Raw genomic sequence first — 23,875 nt, 5'->3', positions numbered from 1 at the left:
CTGAAGTCATTTGAGAGTCTGTATAAGCAGACCAAAGTCAAGACCACAATGAAGCTGTACACAAACGAAGATCGAATGACGAGTTTAGTGCGCGAGTTTGAGGAGAAGTGCGAACGAGCAGGAAGAAGATCACTCGTAAAGGATGCCAAGAAATTTGCTTTGGAAATGGACGTTACCCTGGACCTTGCATACCCAGATCCCAAAGCGTTGCAAACTGACTTAGGTCAGGAATCACATGTTAAAGGAATAGGGAGAACATTATGAGTGAGAGAAGAAGAGAGAAGCATGAGGGAAGTAAGAGAGCAGAGGTGGCAAGGAAAGCTGTTCGGAGAAAGATGGGATGATAACAAAGTTATTGACTGCTTCACTTGGCTTACTAAGTGGAAGTCTGCACCTGTGCATACTGTTGCTGGAATCTATGAGTTATACCAGCAATTACTCCCCACTAAGCTGTACCACCAGAGCAAGACGAAGACGCTGACCACCTCAGATGCCACGTGTCGTATGTGTGAAAAAGGGCCTGAATCTATGGCCCACGTAATTAGCTGTACTAAGTACATGCAGAGACACAATGCAGCCTTGAAAATCCTTTTCTTCGAGTTCCTGAAAGACTTGGATCTTATCCAGAGTATTCCCCCTTGGTACTCTCCAGTCTCACTTAAACCCGAGTACAAGAATGACCGAGCGTGCGCGTACTGGGATGTGCCAGTATTCGCTGAAAATACGGAAGTCAGGGCTAACAGAATTGATGTGAGAATTGTGGACAGAAAGGAGAAGAAGGTGATCCTTATTGAGATGAGCTGCCCTTGGGTTTCCAACAGAGAACAGAAGGAACTGGAGAAAACTGACAAGTATGCACCGTTGAAATGGGAGATGCGCCAACAGTTCCCCGGCCACACTATCGCACAGCTTAATGTGATAGTTGATGTACTAGGGGGCTACTCTATGGAGATGGCGGAGAAAGTTAGGAAGTTTTTAGGTTTGGATAGAGGGAACCAGGTTTTGTTTAATATGCAGAAGGCAGTTTTAACGTACACCCTAAACATAGCAAGGTCTTTCAAGGTTTCGACGAGTTATTAAGGAATATAAACTCTTGTTCCTTTCTCAAATGTTGGTTCGTTAGTTATTACAAATTGGTTTGTAAATAGGTTTAACAGTAGGGATTGTTACACAATAGTGCCCTTTCCTACTTATATCGGTAAGCATACTTACGTACAACATACTGCATAATAATAATAATAATAATAATAATAATAATAATAATAATAATAATAAATTATTGCTTATATAGCACTATTTACAATAAAAAGATCATTAGTGCTTTACATAATAAGATCTATAAAATCAATAAGTCAAATAATTAGGATATTTATATAAGTTAAAAACTTAAAAATATTACAATTAAAAAGGTGATTACAATTCTAAATGGCAATATAACATTCATACACTTAACCACTAATCAAGAAATAAATTGCTTAAAAAGGAATGGCTTAATTGACTTCTTGAAAACTTCTACAGATTGAATAGTGCATAATTGTAATGGAAGCTCAGTCCACAAATTAATGCGGTGCTGCTGCCTGAAATGCGCACCCACCCAGGGTTACAAGCATCTTCCCACTTGGTGGCTTCAATGAAATGCCTGAGTTGGATCTAAGATTATACAAGGACTTGCATTATAGATAAAAGATTGCTGATACATCTCTATCAGGTGCGAGGCCATAAATGGCTTTGAAAGCTAATAAGAATCTTAAATTGACTGCGTGCTTGCACTGGTGTAACTCAAAGAGTACCGGAGTTATGTGGGAATACTTTCCAATATCCATTATTACTCTGGCGGCAATTTTGCATGCGTTGCAACTTAGCTACATGTATTTGTTCTTTGGGAAGGCCATACAGTAAAGCATTACAGTAGTCTAATCTGTGTGTACCCAGATTGAGTAAGCTGTCTCTCGATAAATACGTCTTAACGCGTCTGCTATTGTGTAAGTCGTAAAAAGCTGTCTTACATACGTTTGTGATGTGGTCACACATATACAGGTTGGGATCGAGGCAGCAACCTAGATTTCGAACTCGTGAGCTAGGTTTAATCTCTGAACTACCTACTTAAATGTTCATGGCCTGCAATTTACAAAATTGCTACCGAGTTCCAATAATCATAAACTCGGTCTTATCATCATTAATAAGGAGTCTGTCCTGGATCAGCTAGCACCTGATTTTCTTGATACAACATTCCATCAAACAAACTACATCCTCCTGGGACGTGCTACTGTTAGGCTTGAAGCTGAGGTAGATTTGCATGTCATCAGCTTAACAGTGTGCGTGTGGAAGCTGATCCCCAACAACTGTGAATAGCTTGGATGCATAGATAACAAAAAGCAAGGGACCCAGACAGGACCCTTGTGGGACACCACAGTCCAAACTGAAGCGCTCTGAGACTCTCTGACCTCTGTTGACCAGGTATGACTTAATCCATTCTAAGGCCACTCCACATACCCCAAGATGCTTATTCACATGTTTTAGCAGAATGTTGTGATTGACCGTATCAAAAGTGGCGCTGAAATCAAACATGATCAGCAACATGACCTCTTGAGTGTTCATTTTCATGAGAATATCATTTGTAACCTTAACAAGAGCCGTTTCCGTGCTATGATTTTGACAATATGATGATTGAAACTCTGGGTATAGTGAGTGAGTCATCATAATTATGGGTTTGTGTCTGTTCAAACACCGCGTTTTCAACCAGCTTTGAAACGTACTGCAGATTGCTAACAGGTCTGTAGTTCTTGTATAGGAGGTCTAGCCCAGGCTTCTTCAGTAGTGGAAGAACAAGTGCACACTTCCAGTCATCAGCGAACAACTTAGGCTCAAGTGATAGATTAATCATTTTTGTCATGATCGGTAAAAGGATGTTGATATAATCCATCACTAGAGGGGTCGGCATGGAATTCAGAGTGCAACTTTTCTTTGCACTGCTGCTGATGAGTTTGCGAACCTCCTTCTCCGTAAGGGGATTGAATTTACTGAGCGGGGAAGGTGGTAGTGGGGTGTGGTCTTCGGGAGGGGATGGCAGCCCTTGTACCATTTTGTCGAGCTTGGAACCAATGGTCTCAATTTTCTGAACAAAGAAAGTTCTCAGTTGATTTGCCAGTTTAACGTTATTATTCACAGGGGTTACACCGTGCTGTTTTCCTCCTGGTTGAGGAACTGCTTCACTGCGGAAAATAGACTGTGTTGATTGCTACTATTATCCTGGACAAAGTCATTATAGAATTTGCATAGAGTTTCACTCATCAAAGCATTCACACTGTTCTTTTATGTTTTGTACGCTAACATGTCTTCCCTTGTGCTGGTACGTCGCCACTTCCTTTGAGCCTTTCGCTTCTCCCACCTTGCTACCTTGATTTCCTTGTTAAACCAAGGGACCAATAGTCTAGAGTGTATCACTTTTGTATGCAATGGGGCTTGCCCGTCGAGAGCTTCAGCTAAGGTCGTGTTATATCTGTTGACAAGGTAGTCAAGTGTATCGGGAGTGTTTTGACAGAGCTTTGAAGGAGACAATTCAGCCTCTAGCTTTTCCGTGTCAATGTCCTTGATTTTCCTATTGGACACTTGTTTTACTTTCAGGGGTGGTTTTCCCAACTGTAGATTGCATAAGACAGTAAAATGATCAGAGATCAAGTAATCATTTAAAGGCCTAACACAGAGCAAAGAGTCCAAGCACTGTGTAATTATTAGATCCAGTATATGGCCAGAGATGTGCGTATGGCCAGAGATGTGCGTAGGCCCATCAAAGTCAGTAATTCCAGGAAGCGAGCAGCGTCTGGATCACTGGAAACGTTCACATGAATATTGAAGTCACCAGTGATCAGCAGTGGCTCAGGAGACATAACAGTAGATTCCAAATAGAACGGAAACTCGTCCAAAAACTTGCTACTGGTGACAGGATGCACAGCAGAATAAGAGGGCAGTACACTGTAAATCACAATCACCCTTAGTTTACTAGACCCGTATTTAAAAATCCATTCGCCAAATTCGAATGACCTGCATTCACCACTGTTCACTTTTCGCGCATCGATAGTTTCATTCCATAACAATGCAGTCCCTCCACCTTTTCTTCCAACTCTCTGTTATTCAAATAATTTGTACCCGGGTAGCGTAATCTCCGCTTTATGGGCCATATCCCTTTCGGACAGCCATGATTCAGTGATAGCGAAAATGTCAGCACCAGTTGAATTAGCGTAACAAGCTAAATTCGCCATTGACAGTAGGTTGCGAGTAGCAGGTCTATTGAAGGGTCTTGAATAATTCAAGAGATTCGAAATTATGACAGGAATATTTAATAAGTTGCTCGTTTTGCCACTAAAAGATCTTGTTTCTGGGCCAGGATTCTTGCAAATATCACCAGCCAGCAGTAGAAGATATAGGGCCACTAGCGTCGTGTCAAATAAGCATGGTCTGGACTTGACTTCAAGAATCGGTGAAACGGCTTCTATACTATGATAACGTTGAGTTGAGTTTCTCCCACTAATGAACCTTGAATAATGTTGGGTTGAATTTCACAAAATAAACCTCGAATACCACTCCCTGTTCTTAGCATAAAACCTACCCACTCACCCCTGTAACATGTTTATGGGGTTCTGTAGTTTGTGTAAAATTAAAGGCCCATATTAATTTTGCCCATTGTGCACCGTGTCTAAATTTTGTTTAACATGAAATTATTCAAATAGCTGACTTGTTGTTTCCCAGGTGATTCACCTGAGTGCATTCAGCCAATGTGATCACGCATTTGTACAAACCGTTATTTGAAAACAAAAACAAATGGCCGCAATGACTTTCAACATTTTAATGTCTTGAGACATTGAGCTTTTTATCTCAGATAAATTTCTCATTCATTCATTTTAATATTTTACTTTTACAGCAGCTTCTTTTTTCAAAGCCTTATAGTGGAATAATTGTTTTCTTTTTTCAGAGAGCTGAACGTTTTTCCCGCACTCTTGATCCTCAACAATATTTGGAATTTACAGAGTGCCGACAGACCAACTTCAGTGAGTGACAGTTGCCCTAACTCTCTTGAGATTCTTGCTTGCATGTACTTTTGTCAACTTGGTTTATTTTTTGCTTACAGATAAAAAAGCTGGAAAATTCAAGGAGTGGCTGGATTGTGCATCACTTATTGACCTAAAGCCTAACACACCAGTCATGGAAATTTTTAGCTTCCTGGCTTATGAGACAGTTGGACAGGTGATGAAATCAATTTTAGCACTGCTGTAAATGTAGCTCCACTCCTCAAGTATCCAGGTTTTGTCAGTCTAGTGGGTACTCTTCTCACCTAGTTGTTTGCAAAGGTATGCTGTTGACGATTATGAGTTACCCAAGTTCCAGCTGTGATTAGCTTTGCTACAAATGTATACACATGGCTTGTGTATATATTGAGTGAATGAATCTTTGTCGAAAGTTCCTCATCATTGCTTTTGTCTTTTCAATAACAGATAGTTGACTTAGCACTCTTGGTGAAAAAAGATGCCGAAGAAAATGATGTAATGACACAAGTCATGCCACCTTTTTCCATTTTATCAGAGACCCAATCGTCGCTAGTCACACCAGGAAGTGCAACATCTGCACCTTCAACCCCTAACCACACCCCACCAGATACGCCCACCACACCCACAATTCCATTTCTCCCAAGCCCTACCCCAGGTGGATCTAACAGCACATCATCTGCATCACAGAATTCTGCACTATCATCAAAACCAAAGAGCAAAAAAAGGAAACTCAAGGCTAGTATTCACTGTAATCAGGCAATAGGCCTTCTGCAGCTAGTGAAGACATGGTACAAAAACCACCAAAGTGGAATGCAAAGTGCCCACAGGGACATCTAAAACAAAGATAATTTAAATTAACCCATTCGCACCTCAAACACCCTAGGACGTCTGTCATTAGACAGAGTAAAATCTATTAAGGTGATTCCTTGGTTATGCATTACACAACCCTACTGCGCATAATTTCTTGCGTCATTGGCGCAAGCATTAGCTCGTGCACATTGATAAAATGGCAGATTTTATTGACGCTAAGCTTAATCTTTCAAGGAATGGCTATTTTCTCTTGAAGGAGCACGGTCACCCCGCCTTTTTAATGGTTTTATGGACTTGTAATAGGTTTGCAGAAAACATATTAATTTTAAAGGAGAAAAAAGTTGGATACATGTAGTAAAGGTGTAGTATTTATATTTATTATATGGAGGAGAGTGTTTTACTGGGAACTAAACCACTCGTAGATTCCATACGCCACTACACCCGGGACCCGAGTGGCGTATTTTCCGTATGTCACCTTTGTGAGTGTCGTATCGTTCAATGACGTCACGATTCCCCCCCTTTTTTTCCCGCCTTTTTTATAAAGCCCAGCCGTATTTGTAAAACTTGACTACTTTGAAACACAATAAAATCGGAATTTATCAATATTTAGTCTCCATATAATAAAAAGAACATTACATGTTGGCTCGAAGATATGAATTTTATGTTCTCGTGGCAAGAACAATATCTCACTTGTTCGCTTCGCTCACTCGTGAGATATTGTTCTTGCCACTCGAGCATAAAATTCATATCTTCTCGCCACCGTGTAATATCCTCTATATAAATGCCGTGAAACTGCAGTTGGAGCCAGACACTGATTGTGGGGTGATGATGTACATGTAGCAGTCCAGTTTGCTGGCATTGCTTTGCTAGATTGAGCAATTTGAAATCACTTTACTGAAAGATTTTAGCCCGGACAAGTAGGCTAAAGTTGTCAGTAATATTCAGTAGATTTAGCTATACAACAACAATTTTTCCAGTGGATTAAGTCTCGAATGCTTCTTGCGTAATTGAGAAAAAACACTTAGAATAAAGGGCATCCACCGCAAAAACAAGCACATTGACCCCATCTTTTTAAGCACTTTTTGAATTTCCTGTGCATGAATATCAATAGTGCCAAGTTTGACAAAAATCTGGATAGTACGTCATTTTCAAGGGAATTACCTTGAGTCTCACTCTCAGGGGTCAATGGGTGAAGTTGCTTTGTTTTAGATGTACCAGTGTGCAATTTGCGTTCCAGTATGGTGGACCATCACTAGCTGCAAAAGGCCTAATTTGCATTTAATATTAGCCGGCATAGCTGCAGACAGTGTATTTCTGCACTATTAGGGATGTCTGCTCCATTGTTTTTTGGCCACAAGCAGTATGGTGACCAGTAGTTTTGGGATTTTCAGTAATTAGAGAAATGGCCCTGTATTTTTTACTTTAAACTTTTTTACTTTCTACCTAAATATTCCCACAGTAATACTGTGGGATAGGTAGAAAACAGTATTACCGTTACTGTGGGATATTAATTTAAGGATGGTGCCTACTATTGTTATTGTGCACACATTCTGCGCATTTCGAGATAATTGGATTTCCTATGGGTGGTGCATATTAATACAGGGATGTTTTTGCACGGTTCAAAACTATGCAGAGAAAGCACAACTTTAATTTAGCAAGTTTTTTTGGTATCCAAAAAGAAAATTGGGGGTAACCATGCATTTTTCAGATATAATTCAGCTTCAATTTGGAAAAGAATGGCATACATTGCTTTGTATTTTAGAGCTTTTTACAACTCAATTTTTATGTAAATACTTTCTTTTGTTTCCGTAATCCAATATGGCTGCTAGACACAGGAGCAAAAACGCTCCATAGGGAACTCTCTACTTTGACCATAATGTCCCTTGGTCACTCACTGCAAAAAGACTACCGGTAAATCTCAGTTATTTGAAGTTATACTTAATTAGAAGGCTAAAATTCTTTATTTCTAGGGTTCAGCTGCAAGTCTGTCATACAGTGGTGGTGATTGTCTTCAACCTCAACACATACGAGAAGCTATCAGGAGATACAATCATTTTATAGGACCCATGGCTCCTTTCTCTGTGAGTCTGCTAATAACTTACAATGTAGTATGTACATCTTTGCACACACATGTAGCTTCAATAGAAAAGTTTGGCCCTCAAATATAAAAAACAGTCTCCCGTACAAAGTGGAAGTACTGGAAATTATGTGATTGTACATTTACTTATTGTGTAAAATTGGGTTCCTTTTAACCCTGTCTGCAAACACATCTGACTGTGTTGATGAACAATGCAAATGCTAAAGTGAATGTTAAAGTGAAGATATCCACAGACAATCCCTCAAAAATTGTTAGCAAAATAAAAATGATGGTAGAAGGTAACTCTTTGCTATGGGCTGTTTTGTAATTTCTACTGTAAATGCCATGATCTCAAATGTTTAGAGGGCCTCACTGTTTGAGAGGTAATAATTAACAATTATTGGATGAGGTTGAGCATGTTAGCGATAATTATCAAGGCCAAAGTTTGTGTTATCTGCCGAAGCCGAAGGCTGAGGCGGATAACACAAACTGAAGCCTTGATAATTATCGCTAACATGCGAAAACCGAATTCTATAATTGTTTTATTATGCATATTCCTGAGCTGAGCTCCGCCATGACAAAACTGATCAAACTGCTGGTTAGTGTGTTAGGTGACGTCACTTCTGCATGCATAAAACTATTGTCTGTAGGTAGGACGTCAATTCTACATATATAAAATCTATTGTTTGTAGGTATGACGTAAGAGAAACAGAGCAAGCAAGAATTAGCCGCGTGCTTATAGCCAATCAAAATCGAGCTGGTGACACCAATGTATAATAATATGTTTTATTATGGCTCATGCACTGTCTCGCGTAATAATTCATAAAGCCGCTGTTACATGTTGAAACTTTTAAGGCCCAGTAATACGGGCAACATTTTTCGTGCAACTTGTTGTGCAACAATGTTGCGTTGCAAGTTGAGATGGTTTGTTGCACGTATTACCACCTTCGTCGCTTTTACTTTTTGCAACATGAAAAGTTGTTGCACAAGGTGGTAATATGCACATCAAACCATCTAAACGTCCAACGCAACATTGTTGCACGACAAGTTGCACAAAAAATGTTGCCTGTATTACTAGGGCTTCAGCTGAAACTTGTGCGCAACGGCATTGCGAAACGAGTTTCAGCAGCCGCGCGTTGCACTATGTAACATAAAAGATCGAAACTTGTTCAGGAATGCTGAAATGTTGATACCATATTCCTGCAAAACAAGTTGATACTACTTCCATGGCCTTGGCATAAGTTGCGGTTTCTTATTGGCCTAATTGCGGTGTAGCGTGATAAGATCGAACGTACGAGACCAGTTTCATGAAGTGGTGTTACATGGTGAAAAAAGTAGAAAGTAGTTCAACTTTTCCTGAAACTTGTCTCGCAACGGAGATCAACAAAGTTTCATGAAACGGACCATGTTACACGCCGCAATGTGTGCTGAAGTTTCAGCTAAAAGTTTCAACATGTAACAGTGGCTTAAGGCAGAAATTGAATGATAATTTGAACAAAATAATTATCATTGCTTTTCATAAGCTATACAACTACTGTAATTGAGCCCTTTCTAATTTATAAAGTACCCATAATATTTTAGTTAAAAAAGTGCGTGAAAAATCACATTAAATAATACAGTAAATGCAGAGCTCACTCATGAATTTATTTCCTCTGTAACATAGTAAGGACCAAAACAGTTCAGAAAATGTATGCTTTCCATAATTATCATAATGAGTTAAATGCATGTGTGGGATGTGTTGTTGGTCTGGTTGACTTGACTTCTCAAGTAACCTGTAGGACATTCAATATTACTGGGCACTAGGCTGTTCTTGACTTGGAACAAAAGTCAGTTCTGTACAAGCCTCTGTTGAGTTCTGTTCTTGCATTATGCACTGTAAATGGCTTGGAGAGCACAATTTCCTTATTAGTAACTTCAATGCATGACTGAAATAAAGGGACAGCAGTATAGCTTTGCAAAGTTTCAAGTTTGTCAGATTTGTATTTCTTTTTTTTCAGGCTCATGCAAAGCCAAGTGCTGGTTACAGGACCTTGTGTTGTTGAAAGAAGTGGAGAGTAGAAAATTAATATCACGGTTTAGGCAACAACAAGTGGAGAACTGCTGTTTTTTTGCTCTTAAAAACCATCATGAGCTATTGTAGCTGTGGGGATTTTTGCTGTGATAAGCAGCTAACCAGGCCCCAGTTGTTTGAAGGGTGGATAGCACTATGCACTGGATAACTCAATCGGTTTTGCTAGTGTTTATCCGCTGGATAGTGATTTATCCGGTGGATAGCGCTATTCACCTTTTGAACAACCGAGGGGCCAGGCTGTTTTGACTTTGTACGAGTACAAGGAAGGATTACATTTTTGCAAACGTTGGCCGTGTAGCACTTATATTTGAAAAGACTTAACTGATTAGAGTGTAATGTGAAGTGCTAAGTTTCTACCCTATCTGAACCCACCCTGGTCAGAGTTTTTCTCTGTCCTTGTGTACCATTTCCATCAGTAGGGCTAACGGTCACATGGTACAGATGGGGTAGAAACTTAGTACTTCACATTACACTTTAATCAGTGAAGTCTGTTTTGACTTTGTGTCCAATTCATTTAGTTTCTGGACAGTGTACTTGGATCCTAACATGATGGTGAACTGATCTTAAATGATGAAACCAGAAAAAAAAAATGTCATGCCCGTCCAGCAGAACCCAAGCTTCCCCGTTACTGGACAGCAATACTACACCATAATTTGTAGGGAGCACCACACTGGCAAGCCAGCTAACTACTGATGTGATGGGTTAGCCACAAGGATCCTTAGGCCTTATTTTTCTTCATTTGAGTATCCTGACTCTCACCTCAAACAAGGTTTCCTACATTAGGGGGGTGGCTCTTAACTACAGAAAGACAATGGTTGCTAAGGAAGATTTTTAGTCAAGAGCCCTACAAACGGTTGCATGGATGGTCTTTGAAGTAACTCTTTCAATGGAAATCTGACATCACTTCAATCTAAAGGCGCATGTGCAACTAGTCCCAGTCCTCTGCCGTGCTTTTCATTGAATAACATGTAAAAACTCTAATGAAACAAAAGGAAGAGGCCGTTTTTTTGCCATATGGGAACTGTCCCATCACTTTTGGGAACTGATATAATCTTGAAAAGTGTATCAAAGGAGGGCCTTATGATGTCATAATTTTTTAAAAAAATCCATGCTACAGATTGTGTTAGAATGTTCTCATACTGTTTCATTAAGCATTTGTGGTCATGTGATTTACCAAATATAGTTGTGAGTCTAAAGAGATGTTAAATAGAGAACACTTGGCAAAAGAGAGTAGAGTTTTTAAGGGACTCAAGAAATGACTATTTGAAGGGGTCCATAGCAACGATTCTTTTGGTACTTAACCCATTGATTCCCAGGGGTTCCCCATTGATGAGTATAGTCGTCTGGCGTTAGAGTAAAATACCAAGTCTGGCTGGTTTAGGTGTTAAAGGGTTAAGAGCCACCCACCATAAAAAAGACAGCTTTTGAGGCAATGAAACTGGTGAACATTCGATATTATTGTTTAATTGAATGTACACATTTCAAACAATACTGTAATTCTGTACAAAATATAACTTCTACACGGTCTGTCTTTTGCACCCTGTATATTAACATTAGTTAAATTGACTACTGTAACAAAGCAGTTATTTATAATAAAGTATTGGTGTTTATGTAAATGATGGCATGTTGTTTTGTTAAGTCAAGGCGAATATTTTTTCTGGCTGAACCTCACAATGCTGGATAAAGGAGTGCCTCTTTCAACAGTCTCTTCTGCTCTGGGTTGAGTTGAGATGGGAATTCAATATTAAATTGGATAACGAGGTTCCCCTTTGTGTTTGGGTCCTTGGAGGTAGGCATTCCTTCACTGGGAACTATTTTTTGATACCCAGGTCTGATGAAAGAAGGTAAAATAAATTGTAATTAATACCACATGAGAAACTAGTATAGCCTTGTTTAAAACCAAGCTTACTGCCGCCATTTATGCATACGATCCATCATGCCGAGAGGTAAGGCGATCATCCAAAAAGTCAATCGCAAGCCAAGACTGGTGACCGTTACCTTGAAAATTGGTGACTCGTATAATTTTATGATGGAAACTAATATTTTTTGTATTCACAGTAAGGTTTTAAGCACAAAAAGTAGTAGAGGCAGCGACCACTGGGTTAACTCTTTATTATTAAATGGCTTGTGTTTGTGGCCGATATAACGTGCATTCTGTTTGGCTAAATGTGACTGAATTTTAGGGCATTCTCCCGTAATGCCCACGGGCCGATTACGGGCTTGCAAAAACAAAGCAAAAGGTAATTAAAAAGCCATATAATAAACTACTTACTAACCGAGCTACAATCTTGGACAGAATAAAAAGGAACAGCAAACCCCCCCCCCCCCCCCCCCCCCCCCAAAGCAATGATGAAGCCGCGAAAAAGGCAAAACGCGCCATTTTCCCATCCTTGATTTGGGGGGGAGGGGGGTTACAAATTTCCCATCTATTTTGTCCAAGATTCCAATCTTGGACAGAATAAAAAGGAACAGCAAACCCCCATCCCCCCCAAAGCAATAATGAAGCCGCGAAAAAGGCAAAACACCCCATTTTCCCATCCTTGATTTGGGGGGGAGGGGGGTTACAAATTTCCTATCTATTTTGTCCAAGATTGCAATCTTGGACAGAATAAAAAGGAACAGCAAACCCCCATCCCCCCCAAAGCAATGACGAAGCCGCGCAAAAGCCAAAACGCGCCATTTTTCCATCCTTGATTTGGGGGGGAGGGGGGTTACAAATTTCCCATCTATTTTGTCCAAGATTGCAATCTTGGACAGAATAAAAAGGAGCAGCAAACCCCCATCTCCCCCAAAGCAATGATGAAGCCGCGCAAAAGCCAAAACGCGCCATTTTTCCATCCTTGATTTGGGGGGGAGGGGGGTTACAAATTTCCCATCTATTTTGTCCAAGATTGCAATCTTGGACAGAATAAAAAGGAGCAGCAAACCCCCATCTCCCCCAAAGCAATGATGAAGCCGCGCAAAAGCCAAAACGCGCCATTTTCCCATCCTTGATTTGGGGGGGAGGGGGGTTACAAATTTCCCATCTATTTTGTCCAAGATTGTAGTTCGAGCCGTACTGGGGAATATTGGCCCTTGATTGCTTTTGTAATCAAGGGCCACAACCGACCACAGCGAGGTCCGTACTGCCATGACCTTGGGCCAATCTTTTGTTTTGGTGGCGTGTCTCTTTTCCAAACTGGAAGTTACTCTGTAATTTTGTTTTGTATAATAATAGTTATTATTGTATAATAGTTATTAAAAAGTAATCATACGACTTTTCTTGTTCAATGGCTGCCCTCCTTTGAAAGGCATCGCTTTACCAACTTTACATGTAGTTTACACTTGTACATAACAGATTGCAATCATTAGGCTATGCTTGCTTACTTTTAATAATAATTCAAACTCCTCAACTAGTCTTTGAAGACAGAAATTAGGATGACTTAATGCATGATTAATTAGGATGTAACTTAATGCATGTACTTACTTGACAATATCATTGATGGGAATGCTAATAAGTCGCCCATCTAGTGTGGGTACATCCACAACACACCCAGTTAGAGCCTGCACAATGGCAAATTAAACAGTTCCATGAGTGTGAGATGGCCGTAACCAACTTCATATCCAACAAATGCAAAAGAAATAATAATTACTTCATTTGCCTTTCTTGGATGTAAGGTTGGTTTCTTAAATTTTAGCTTAGTAACACTTGAATCGAGATTTTAGTTATCCATTTCAGAACACTTGAAATGAAAAATGAGGTTGAAAATTAATTTTAATTAAGTCTGGTATTTTCAGTACTATAAGACTGTTCAAGGTTTCACCCCTATCAACACAAGACTAAAATATTGATCAAGTACAGGGAAGAATTACGTTTGTGCAAACGTTGGACGTATAGCACTTATAATTATTTGAACAGACTTAACTGCTTAGAGTGTAATGTGAAGTGCAAAGTTTCTACCCCATATGAACCAGGTGAGCGTTAGCCCTACTGATGGAAATGGGCCCACACAAGGACAGAGAAAAACTCTGACCAGGGTGGGAATTGAACCCACGACCTTCGGGTTAGATCACTGCTGCTCTACCAACTGAGCTACAAGGTCAGACGGGAGTAGGCCGTGGGAACTGAAGATGTTAAAGTCACGGCAAAGAACATGTACGATGTGGACCCGAGACTTTTTGACAATGATTTGAATCAAGATAATGATGTCTCCTGTGTAAAGAATATGTGAAATATCTCGCTGTCTTGATAGAATTGAGCCATAATTATGTTTCTGTTGGTTTATCTGCCTGGGTCCAGGCTGTCAACTCGCTTTTTGAATAAAATCTTAATCTTAAAGAAACGTGTGTCTCGCCTTAATTATGTCCTTATCTGACGTACAGTAGAGCACAATATACCACTCCTGTCTTAGTCAGCTCTGGAGTCCTGCCTCTGAACTTACTTTACTTTAAATCCTCTAATTCTTATTGTACCAGATCCTTAAAGTGCCCATAACCCCAAAATATTGTTTTCCTTAAAATGAATCTTTGCACCTGGTCGAGATGCATCGCGGCCATTTTTTCCTTTTTCTAACAAATCCTGCCATTTTAGAGGCTTCGAAAGTTGTGAAAATCCAAGCATCTTTTGTTCACGACCGAGTTAGAAGGGGAGTGGGTCTATTCCTGTTTTTACATCACAAACTAATTTATATTGCATTAACTCTTTGTAAAAATGCATGCAAAGTAGATTGTGAGTCAGACGTAAAAACAGGAATAGACCCACTCCCCTTCTAACTCGGTCGTGAACAAAAGATGCTTGGATTTTTGCAACTTTCGAAGCCTATAGACCTTATTCATAAATGGCGGTCACATTTATAATTCTTTTGTCCACGTGCAAATTAGCCTACCAAGCCTAATTTAAAGCAAGAATTCTTTTCAATTCACTGTATGGTATGGAGGCTTGGTAGGCTATTTTGCACTTCGACAAAAGAATTATAAATTGACCGCCATTTATGAATAAGGTCTATAAAATGGCTGGATTTGTTAGAAAAAGGAAAAAATGGCCGCAATGCGTCTCAAACAGGTGCAAATATTTTGGGGTTATGGGCACTTTAACTGCAGGACAGTTTTACGTCCAGAGACCTAGACTCAATCAACAACTGTTCTCCTTTTTTAGAATTTGTGCGAGAATTTGGAATGTGATTGCGCCTAAGCTATGTGACTTAAGTAAACCTCTCTTCAAAAGAAAACTGCACAAACTACTCCTGAAGGTTTTGGAGACTGAGGAGGTTTATGTTGATGTGAATGAAGTTAATCCTTCTTTCCTTTCTTCATTTCTAGATTCAGATTAAATTGATTACTTTATTTGCGTAATTGCTATGCTAGTTGTGGGTAACAAATATTGTAAATTTTGTCTTATAATTATAATAAACGTTTGTATCACTTTGAACAGAAGTAAAATGTCAATCTGTTCAGTATCAGTGATATATGTGTCCAAGGGGGGTACTCTGGCCAGGATTTCAAGTGGCAGGGATAATTGAGGGAGTTTTTTGGGTTTGAAATTTTCGATTTTGGGATTTTTTTTGGGTAGGAAAATTTGGCAAGTATTGTTTTGGGTAGCTTAATTTACAGTAAGTAGGGATTTTTTTTTGGGGGGGGGAGGGGGGGGGGTGGATTTTGTTTGAAGACCTAGGTATTTTGGGGGTTTTGATTTTTGCATTCCCCCATTTGTTCACCCTTGTCAGTTGAAATCCCCTCCTGGGTATCTGATGTGTAAATTTAGCAGTTTTTGGACAGGGAAATGGTAATGTATATTATTCTACATGTGAGCTCATTTCCTAGTTGAGCAAACATGGGTACCACTGAGCTGGCTTAGAAGATGAAGACTGTCAATCATGTTTGGATACCTTAAATTAAATCACACTGCATGGGGTCTTAGTTTTCAAGTGTGGTTTTCAAGATGCATCAATCACATTCTGAACCATCCAAGTATGTTATGATGAACCATCAAACTGACCTTGCCAAGGGGAACAGTAGCAGTATAAATGAGGTCGTCATCATCACGTTTGAAAATTGGGTGAGGTTTGTCTTTCACAATAAACACAATGTCGGCTAAAGTAAAACAAAAAGGAGTAAGTTTATCCCTGACACACATACAGTGTACAGCACACATGAGAATTCTACAGTGCACATGTGTAAGTTAAATTTATAACTAACTATTCACCAAAGTGGATTTATTTAGTGGTGGATATTGTTTTTTAGTATAATACAGTATAGTGAGATAATACAGCACAAAAACATGATTTTAACTTATTTATTCCTGCAATGATTACAATATTTTAACAAAACCCACGCGAGTTGTTGTGAGGTGAATAGTTAACAACTATTCACCAAAGTGGAGGTGGCTAGCGGTGGATATTTACCGAGCCGCGATGCGGCGAGGTAAATATCCAACGCTAGCCACCTCCACTTCGGTGAATAGTTGTTTTAGTATATACGAAAACAGTGAGATTATATACAGCACAAAAAATTAATTTGGATGTTTTCTTCACTTGTCACGGATGCAAATCAGGACGCCATTTTTTCCCAGTTGCTCAGAGGAAAATAGCACAGGATATTTGGAATTTGACGAGCCAATCAGCGCCCGCGTTCAACGCTATCCACTGTTTTAAGGATATGAGGAGTCTGAGTAGCCAATTGCAATCAAAACGCACCTTCAACGCTATCCACTGTTTTAGTATAATAGTCATATGGAATATCCCACTTACCACTTGTGTATCTCCGTACCTACAGCCTTGAGGAGCTCAGAGCTTCAAATTAGAACCTAGCTGTTCTGCAAATTCTATGCGTTCTTAGTTATAAGACAATAATTGAAAGAGGTTCAACTACATGTACTAATGGTAATGGTAATGGTAATTCACTTATTTACCACACATTTCACATCCGTTTCATGGCAGTTTACAGAAGAGATAGACCAACACTACCAGCGGTTTTCCCCCCAACACTTCTCGAACAGTGGGTGTGGCTTCTTTAATGTCCCACATTGTTGATGACTGGCATGGAAGGACTGTGAGACAGGGCCTACGGTTTACAGTCCTTATCTGAGAAGGCTTGAAAATCTAAGTCCATTTGCAGATGAAATTACAAACTAAGGCAGCACTTTCTCCTCAGTCTGATGCTCAACCAACTCAGAGTTACAGTTGCTAAGTAGGAGTCTTGACTGAATACATGTATTTACTGTACCTGGAATATTGTTGGGACCCTGGTCACCCTCCTTTGGGAAGGTAATTTTTGTTCCAGCTCTCCACCCCTGTCTGACATTGATAGTTAAAATCTTGTCGCGTATGCTTGAAGTGTGTCCATCTTCATTCATCACCTGCAAAATAAAACATTTAGTGAGTATTACTTTAGTGTGCAGTGAGATCTATCAATTTGGTACTAATAAATTTCATCATATTCATACATGACACATGTGTTTCCTCATGAACATTATCTTCTTTGAGTAAACTTTACACACTACAGATGGCCCTGTTTGTGTTTTCCTACAAGAACAAGTTACTTCCCTTATATCTTTCAAGGCATGTTTGGGTCAAGGTTCCAGATTCACTCTTGTTGTGCAAAAAAAAAAAATGTACAGGATTATTTAATATATTTTAGATCGTACTTTTCCAGAACCACTGAAAAGAAATCAGGATCCAAACATTTGGAATTCCTGAGGAAAAAACCCACAACTTGTATTTCGCAAATATTAAGTCAAGCGAACGTCTCTTAATTTACATCAGTTCTATAATTGCTGCCGCAGTGAGTGAGCCTGAAGCGAATGAAGGAGCCAGCTCTCTAATCGGGAGAACAACACATTTTTCTTCAAAACGCAATGGAGGAAGTAAGATGCACAGTATGATCTGAAGTCTGCTCTGGTTTTCATTTCGCTTTTTGTCTCCTCCAACTATAGATAGTTTCACTGTCACGCAGCAAGAAGAAGATATCTCCTAAATAAATGTACTTGAAAGGCTCAAACTGCTGAGATTCATAGGAATGGACATTTTTTTTAAACTAGATACCTTTGATCATGGTGTCACAGAAGGACAAATGCTGCATACCGGTATTTTTGAAATGAAAGATGTCACAGAACTCTAAACTTGAAAAAAAGATTTATTTCTACGGGTCATCTTCAACCTCCTTTATGTAGATAAAAATGCAAGACACCTCGAGAATTGATTTTAGAATTTGACGAGATCACTGTGAAAAGTATCTATTGTGTGGGGTCCAGATAAGGAGGTCCAGTTTCGGGGTTCACGTTTTGCACATCCTTGCTCAAGACCTATTAAAACCTCCCTTTAATTCAATTATTGTCAATTCCACGTGCCGTTAAAATCGAACATCACCTTTCTCCTCAACAACATTTCTACCATGTAGGCTACACTAAGTCAAGTAACAATTATTATACACCATTACACAAATGTTATTGTGCTTTAATTAAAGGAAGATGAGGTGTCCGCAGAAAAATGAAATTGTCATACCGCTATTTTTTGTACAGGGTCAAGCTATATTATCATATTAAAGCTAATAGATTGAATTACTTTTAATGAATAAAGTTTTAGTTTTTTTGCTATTAATTAATACTGCCTTTTAGTTTTCAGGCATCAAACTCAGAACGACCGATTCTGCTGCAGAAGCTCCTGCCCTTTCACTTCATTGCGAAAATAACCGCACTGTGTTGCATTTTAGTCACAGTTGAATGCACTCCAATACTGTTTGAGAAATTTTTGATATGTTAAGAATTGAAAGAAATATCACATACCAAAGTCCAAACTCTCATCTCATACTTAATTTGGGCAGGAAAAGTGCCATAAAATCACTTCTCCGAAGACAAACAAAAAATTCCTCAGACACAGTATTTGGGGTAGTACAATCATCTAATACAATTGAAAATTTGGAAGCGATATCTTAAAGCTAGTCAGGACAGGAGGTCCAAGAAGTTGTAATTTTGGCTTCAAAATAAACCCCTAGAAAATCGAGCTTGAAGATTTTGCATGCAGTTCACAGTCCGCTGAATACCGGTAACTGTGCCCCCTACTTGAAAGCCAATAATGCTGAGCCAATCAGCATTTGGGCATGTGCTAAGGTGACAGATCACATGTGAAGGCTGTCAATTGACACCCAATCCTTTCAGGTGTGATTGACATCATACGTCAATCATTTTTTGTGTGCAGATTACGGCGGGAAACAAGGAAAAGTGATTAAAAATTAGCAGTTTTAAAATTAATTTTCAGAATGTTTTTTTGGGCAAATATACTTCACAGCCTACAGATTCAAGATTTGCAAATTAAAACAAAAAAATTTGAGCGAGACGCCTAAATTTTCCTTTACCAAGACCTTAAGTATAGGTGGTTTTCACACTACATTGTATGTCATGCCCACCACAGTAAAGGTCAGGCTGCCAGTGGTGTGTGAAAATGATAGTATCATGCATCATTTGACCAAGGCGTAAACCCACAACTGTTATTGGTACAGCATTTGAAGAAAAAGGCTTTGATAGTGTGCAACATTTTATCCAACAGTTTATTTACCCTTCTTGAAATTTTCATTTTCTTCACACATCCTTTAAACACCTCCTCTAGGGTTAGGTAAAGTTCTCTCTCAATGGGCGGATCTTGCTTTCTGCGTCCACGCCCATGAATCCCTCCAAACCCAACTTCTGGATCATACGAATCAAATAATTCTGGAAGTGGAGTTGGAATACAAACATTGTAAAATCTGAATGACATACTGGTAATGCATTTTAACATACATGTATGTAGCACTTGGAGATACGGAAAGAGCAAAGTAACAGCTACTTGTAAGTAAAAATCCTGTTCATGATTAAGAGCAGGCTGGGACGGTAAGAGCACTTGCCCTCCCACCATGTGGCCAGGTTTCCATTCCCAAACGTCATAATATATGGGTTGAGTTTGTTGGTTCTCTAAATTGCTCTGAGAGGCTTTTCACCTAGTACTATGCTCAAGTTAATGTTTAAGCGTAAGGTTAGCATGATCTTAAAGGTTTGTAAAGGTTTGGGTTGCTTATGTTATGGTAAAACAATGACCTGCAACCCTAACCTGCAAAATGCACTTTACACTCTCAGGATTAACACGCAGGGTTGTGAGGCAGGGCCTACAGTTTATCGTCCTTAAATAACTACTAAGTGAATTACTTGAAAGTCTTTAGAACCATTTCCAGATGAAATTACAAAGGCAGCACTTTCTTCCTCCTCATGCAGTTATTTTTAAGACCCTGAGTGTTGGTCTGACTGGGGAATTTAAGGCTGTGAAACCCAAATTGTATGATAAGGTGCTTTTAATCCAGTTGCTACTGTGCAGATCGATAGTAAGCACAATGGATTTTCCATCATGACAACAGCAGAAGTCACCTTTGAAAAAAATCATTGACGCTTCAACCTAGCTGATGCATACCTGCAAAAGGATTCTCTCCACCAAAAAATTCTGTAAATACTCTGCCCGCATCTCCATGAAATGTGTAACCAGATGTCCAACCATCTACAATTATGATACAATTTATTACACTTACAAATTTGCACTTATAATTGTATCAAATGAATTCGTCACTTCACTTCACTTCACCAGCTAATCCTCTTTACAAAGAAAAACAGGAATTAAAGATCACCATCATGCTAATACACATACTCTGATTACAGCCCAGCACTCTATATGTTCCCCTTTAGAGTTAATGATTCTGGCAATTCTCGTAACCGCAGTTACATGTATGCTGCTGTGCTCCAGTTTTGGTTATAATTTGGAAATTTCGATGGATGAGGTTTTTGTGAGTATAATCCAAAATGAGCAATTGAAATGACGTTTGAACTGTTTTGGCTCAGCTGGTGACAGTCTTACAGTGTAAATGCTTAAAGACAGTTGACCTGCCATGTTGCTGATGTTGTTTGTGGGCAAACTTAAGCCTCATAAGTACAAGTTGTTTCAAGTTCGTGTATTGAGCCGTAGTTACTAAAACAAGGAATGACCTAAAATGATCTAAAATGACCTAAAATTATCTAAAATGACCTAAAATGAGCTACAACAGTATCTAAAATGACCTACAATTATCTACAACAATATCTAAAATGACCTAAAATGAGCTACAACGGTACCTAAAATGATCTAAAATGACCTACTCATTTTAGGTCATTTTAGATACTGTTGTAGCTCATTTTAGGTCAGTTTAGGTTACTTTAGATCATTTTAAGTCATTCCTCGTTTTAGTAACAATGGCACTGAGCATGTATCCTGAAGAATACATGTCATGGTTACCAGTGCTGTGTTAAAGCTGTAAATTTTCTTTCCGCAGATACCCAGAACTTCAATTTGCTATTTTCACCAAATCCCATAATGCAGTTCTGTTTTTGGGGCCTGGGATTCTTTGCATTAAAACAATGGATACCCAGTTCACTGAGGCATGACACAGTCCAAAGAGTAAATAACCTGTATTCAAGTCTTATGTAAAGTTCAACCCCCCAAAATGTATTGTATTATGGGATGGGGGAAACAGCGAATAAGGAACTAACTATCATAGGATACATTTTACTTTCCATTTTTACAATTTATTTTTTGATTAAATTATTCATTTTATTCAATGAAGACTGTTACATCCGTTTCCCAGACACCTTACCTCGAACAAGTACAGGTATTTTTAAGAACAGTAATACATGTAAAATGATAAGTACTAAGCAAATTACCTTTTTCTGGAACTCCACCTTTTAGCCCTTCTTCACCAAACTGGTCATAAATTGCTCTCTTTTTGGCTGCAAAGGTACAAATATTTTTTTCGCTAAAACAAATCTTTGCACCTGTTCGAGACGCATGCATATTTATAAAGAGTTAATGCAATGTAAATCAGTTTGTGATGTAAAAACAGGAATTAAGACCCACTCCCCTTCTATAAAACTTGGTCGTGAACAAAAGATGCTTGGATTTTTGCAACTTTCGAAGCCTCTAAAATGGCCCAGGATTTGTTAGAAAAAGGAAAAAATAGCTGCGATGCGTTTCGAACAGGTGCAAAGATTCATTTTAGCGAAAAAAATATTTTGGGGTTTATAATGGGCACTTTAAAGTGGTAAATAGGTTTGAATAAAAAGTGGGTCAGTCAACTTTAAGTTAATAATACCACAGGAATCCAGTAACCAGTAACCAGCTGCCACTCAAGACTAACACAAGTACTTTAGAAATTGGCAAACTATTCTCATGTACCCAATTGGTAAACAGATATTAAATTTACTTATTTTCTTGTTTTTTACATTCCATATTTCAAACTGTCAGCAGTCTTAAATGCAATAAAATAATTTTTAATGTTATTTAAGGACAGAGCAACCTAACAAAAAGAAATTTCTTCCTGGGGTATGACTATGCAGAAAAGCTAGTATATCACTTAGTTTGGGTTATTGGAATGTGAAATGAAAATAGGGGGTAATCATGCACTTTCGTAGATAAATAATTATTAGGTTTGTTTTCTGTTTCATTGTTGAGTTAAAGATGGCTCCATTGAAATAATTTCTTCTGCAGGGTCCACTTTCTTGCTCCGATCAATCATTGTTTCTAGCTTTTCAATTGGTTGTAGAGACAACTGTTCCATTATTATTTTTTTTTTATCTTTTGCTACAAGATACAGGTGTCTCGCACTGCAACCAAATAAATCTTCCAAAGCATTAAATCGCCGAAAAAAATTTGGAAAATAATTAAACTTGAAAAATATAAAGTCAGCACATGACTAAGCGTGACAAATGATTGCGTGATGTGCAACAATAGCTGGCACAATCCTGAATTTTCTAACAACAATATCAACAAATGAAATGATCATGAAATGAAATTATCCCACATAAATATTGAACTGAAGATATGAAATCAAGTGAAGTACCCCCTGCATGAAGTTCTCAGTTGAACGCAATTTTTAACGTGTGGGTTTGTGCATCCCTCAGGGTTATTAAAGAGTTGTAACGCAGGAGCTATGCTTTAGCGTCCTTTTCCAAGAAAACTGAAAAGCTAGTCTACCCATTCACAAATGGACATTAGAAAGGCAGCACTGATGGTTTTTTACGGGCCAGTTAACTTTGTCACCACAATAAAAAAATGTCTTTTATAAGCAATTTTATGTCCACGTGAAATGTGTGGCTGGTAGATGTCTCCGCCGGATGTTTTTGCCAGTTACCTTTTTCGGTGTTAATACATATTGTATCATTATTGTGAAACAAATTAAAAGCGGATTAAAAGTACAGAGTTTATGATCAGTCGTACATGTTATACTCTAGCAAAAAGAAAATTCGATTACATAGCACGTTCAAGACAATGAAGCAGAGAAAGATCTATGGCTTTCATGTATTCTTGAACAATTAAACTTAATTGGTACAGTGCCTTATTACTTCAATCGACTGAATCATATTCGATGTGAAGCTAGGGTTTACATAACTTTGAATATATTTCCCACCACCCAAAATTCTGGTTATGGTTTATGAACATCTCCGTCAATACTTACGATCACTCAGTATATCATATGCTTCTGCGACTTGCTTGAATCTCAAATCAGCTCCCGGCTCTTGGCTCTTGTCAGGGTGAAATTTCAACGACAACTTACGATAGCTGTGAATAAAAATCATAAGCTTGAGACGTGTTGTTTGTATTGTCGCAGTCAACCCACGTCTTTACTGTTCATCTTACGCTTTTTTGATGTCTGCATCATTTACACTTTTTGTGAGGCCCAAAACTGCGTAGTAATCTTGCCCCATCTCAAAAGTCCACAGAGAAAAAATACAACTTGTGAAAAAATGGCGCTCTTTGGTTTATCTTGTTGGCATGGAAACAACATCGACTATCGCTGTTTTGCCGTGAAAACTGGCACTAATGATGTGTAACGCTAGACATTTAAATTGATGAT

At 38.8% G+C, this 23,875-nt stretch overlaps 2 protein-coding genes across 4 annotated transcripts in view; one reads left to right on the top strand and one right to left on the bottom strand.

Annotated features, from left to right (window-relative positions):
• Positions 1–11,306, top strand: part of LOC137997036 (transcription initiation protein SPT3 homolog) — a 42,351-nt gene extending 31,045 nt beyond the window's left edge. For all 3 annotated transcript variants that reach the window (XM_068842739.1, XM_068842741.1, XM_068842740.1), the window contains 5 exons: positions 4,970–5,045; positions 5,126–5,241; positions 5,490–5,777; positions 7,823–7,933; positions 9,927–11,306. In XM_068842739.1, coding sequence (XP_068698840.1) covers positions 4,970–5,045; positions 5,126–5,241; positions 5,490–5,777; positions 7,823–7,933; positions 9,927–9,971 — 636 coding nt within the window. In that variant the 3' untranslated portion in view covers positions 9,972–11,306. The remainder of the gene's footprint in view (positions 1–4,969; positions 5,046–5,125; positions 5,242–5,489; positions 5,778–7,822; positions 7,934–9,926) is intronic.
• A 136-nt stretch (positions 11,307–11,442) lies between these two features.
• On the bottom strand, positions 11,443–23,795 carry LOC137997037 (dnaJ homolog subfamily B member 13-like). Its single transcript, XM_068842743.1, has 9 exons — positions 23,659–23,795; positions 23,477–23,580; positions 21,687–21,752; positions 20,410–20,493; positions 19,528–19,679; positions 17,201–17,333; positions 15,975–16,069; positions 13,467–13,543; positions 11,443–11,831 (listed from the first exon to the last, which is right to left on the bottom strand). Exons 1-9 carry the CDS (start codon positions 23,724–23,726, stop codon positions 11,669–11,671), a joined length of 942 nt encoding a protein of 313 aa, XP_068698844.1. The 5' UTR covers positions 23,727–23,795; the 3' UTR covers positions 11,443–11,668.
• Positions 23,796–23,875: the final 80 nt, after the last annotated feature.

Source organism: Montipora foliosa, chromosome 3 (genome assembly GCF_036669935.1).
Source record: "Montipora foliosa isolate CH-2021 chromosome 3, ASM3666993v2, whole genome shotgun sequence".
NCBI lineage: Eukaryota > Metazoa > Cnidaria > Anthozoa > Scleractinia > Acroporidae > Montipora > Montipora foliosa.
The sequence above is the reverse complement of the archived record's forward strand: the minus strand, read 5'-3'. Positions and strand labels throughout refer to the sequence as shown.

Coding starts and splice junctions, on each gene's coding strand:
- LOC137997037 (XM_068842743.1), bottom strand. CDS start 23,726: ATGGGGCAAGATTACTACGCAGTTTTGGGCCTCACAAAAAGTGTAAAT. Junction 17,334..19,527: donor AAATGAAAATTTCAAGAAGG/GTAAATAAACTG, acceptor TTTATTTTGCAG/GTGATGAATGAAGATGGACA. Junction 11,832..13,466: donor CCCATCAATGATATTGTCAA/GTAAGTACATGC, acceptor TTCTTTCATCAG/ACCTGGGTATCAAAAAATAG.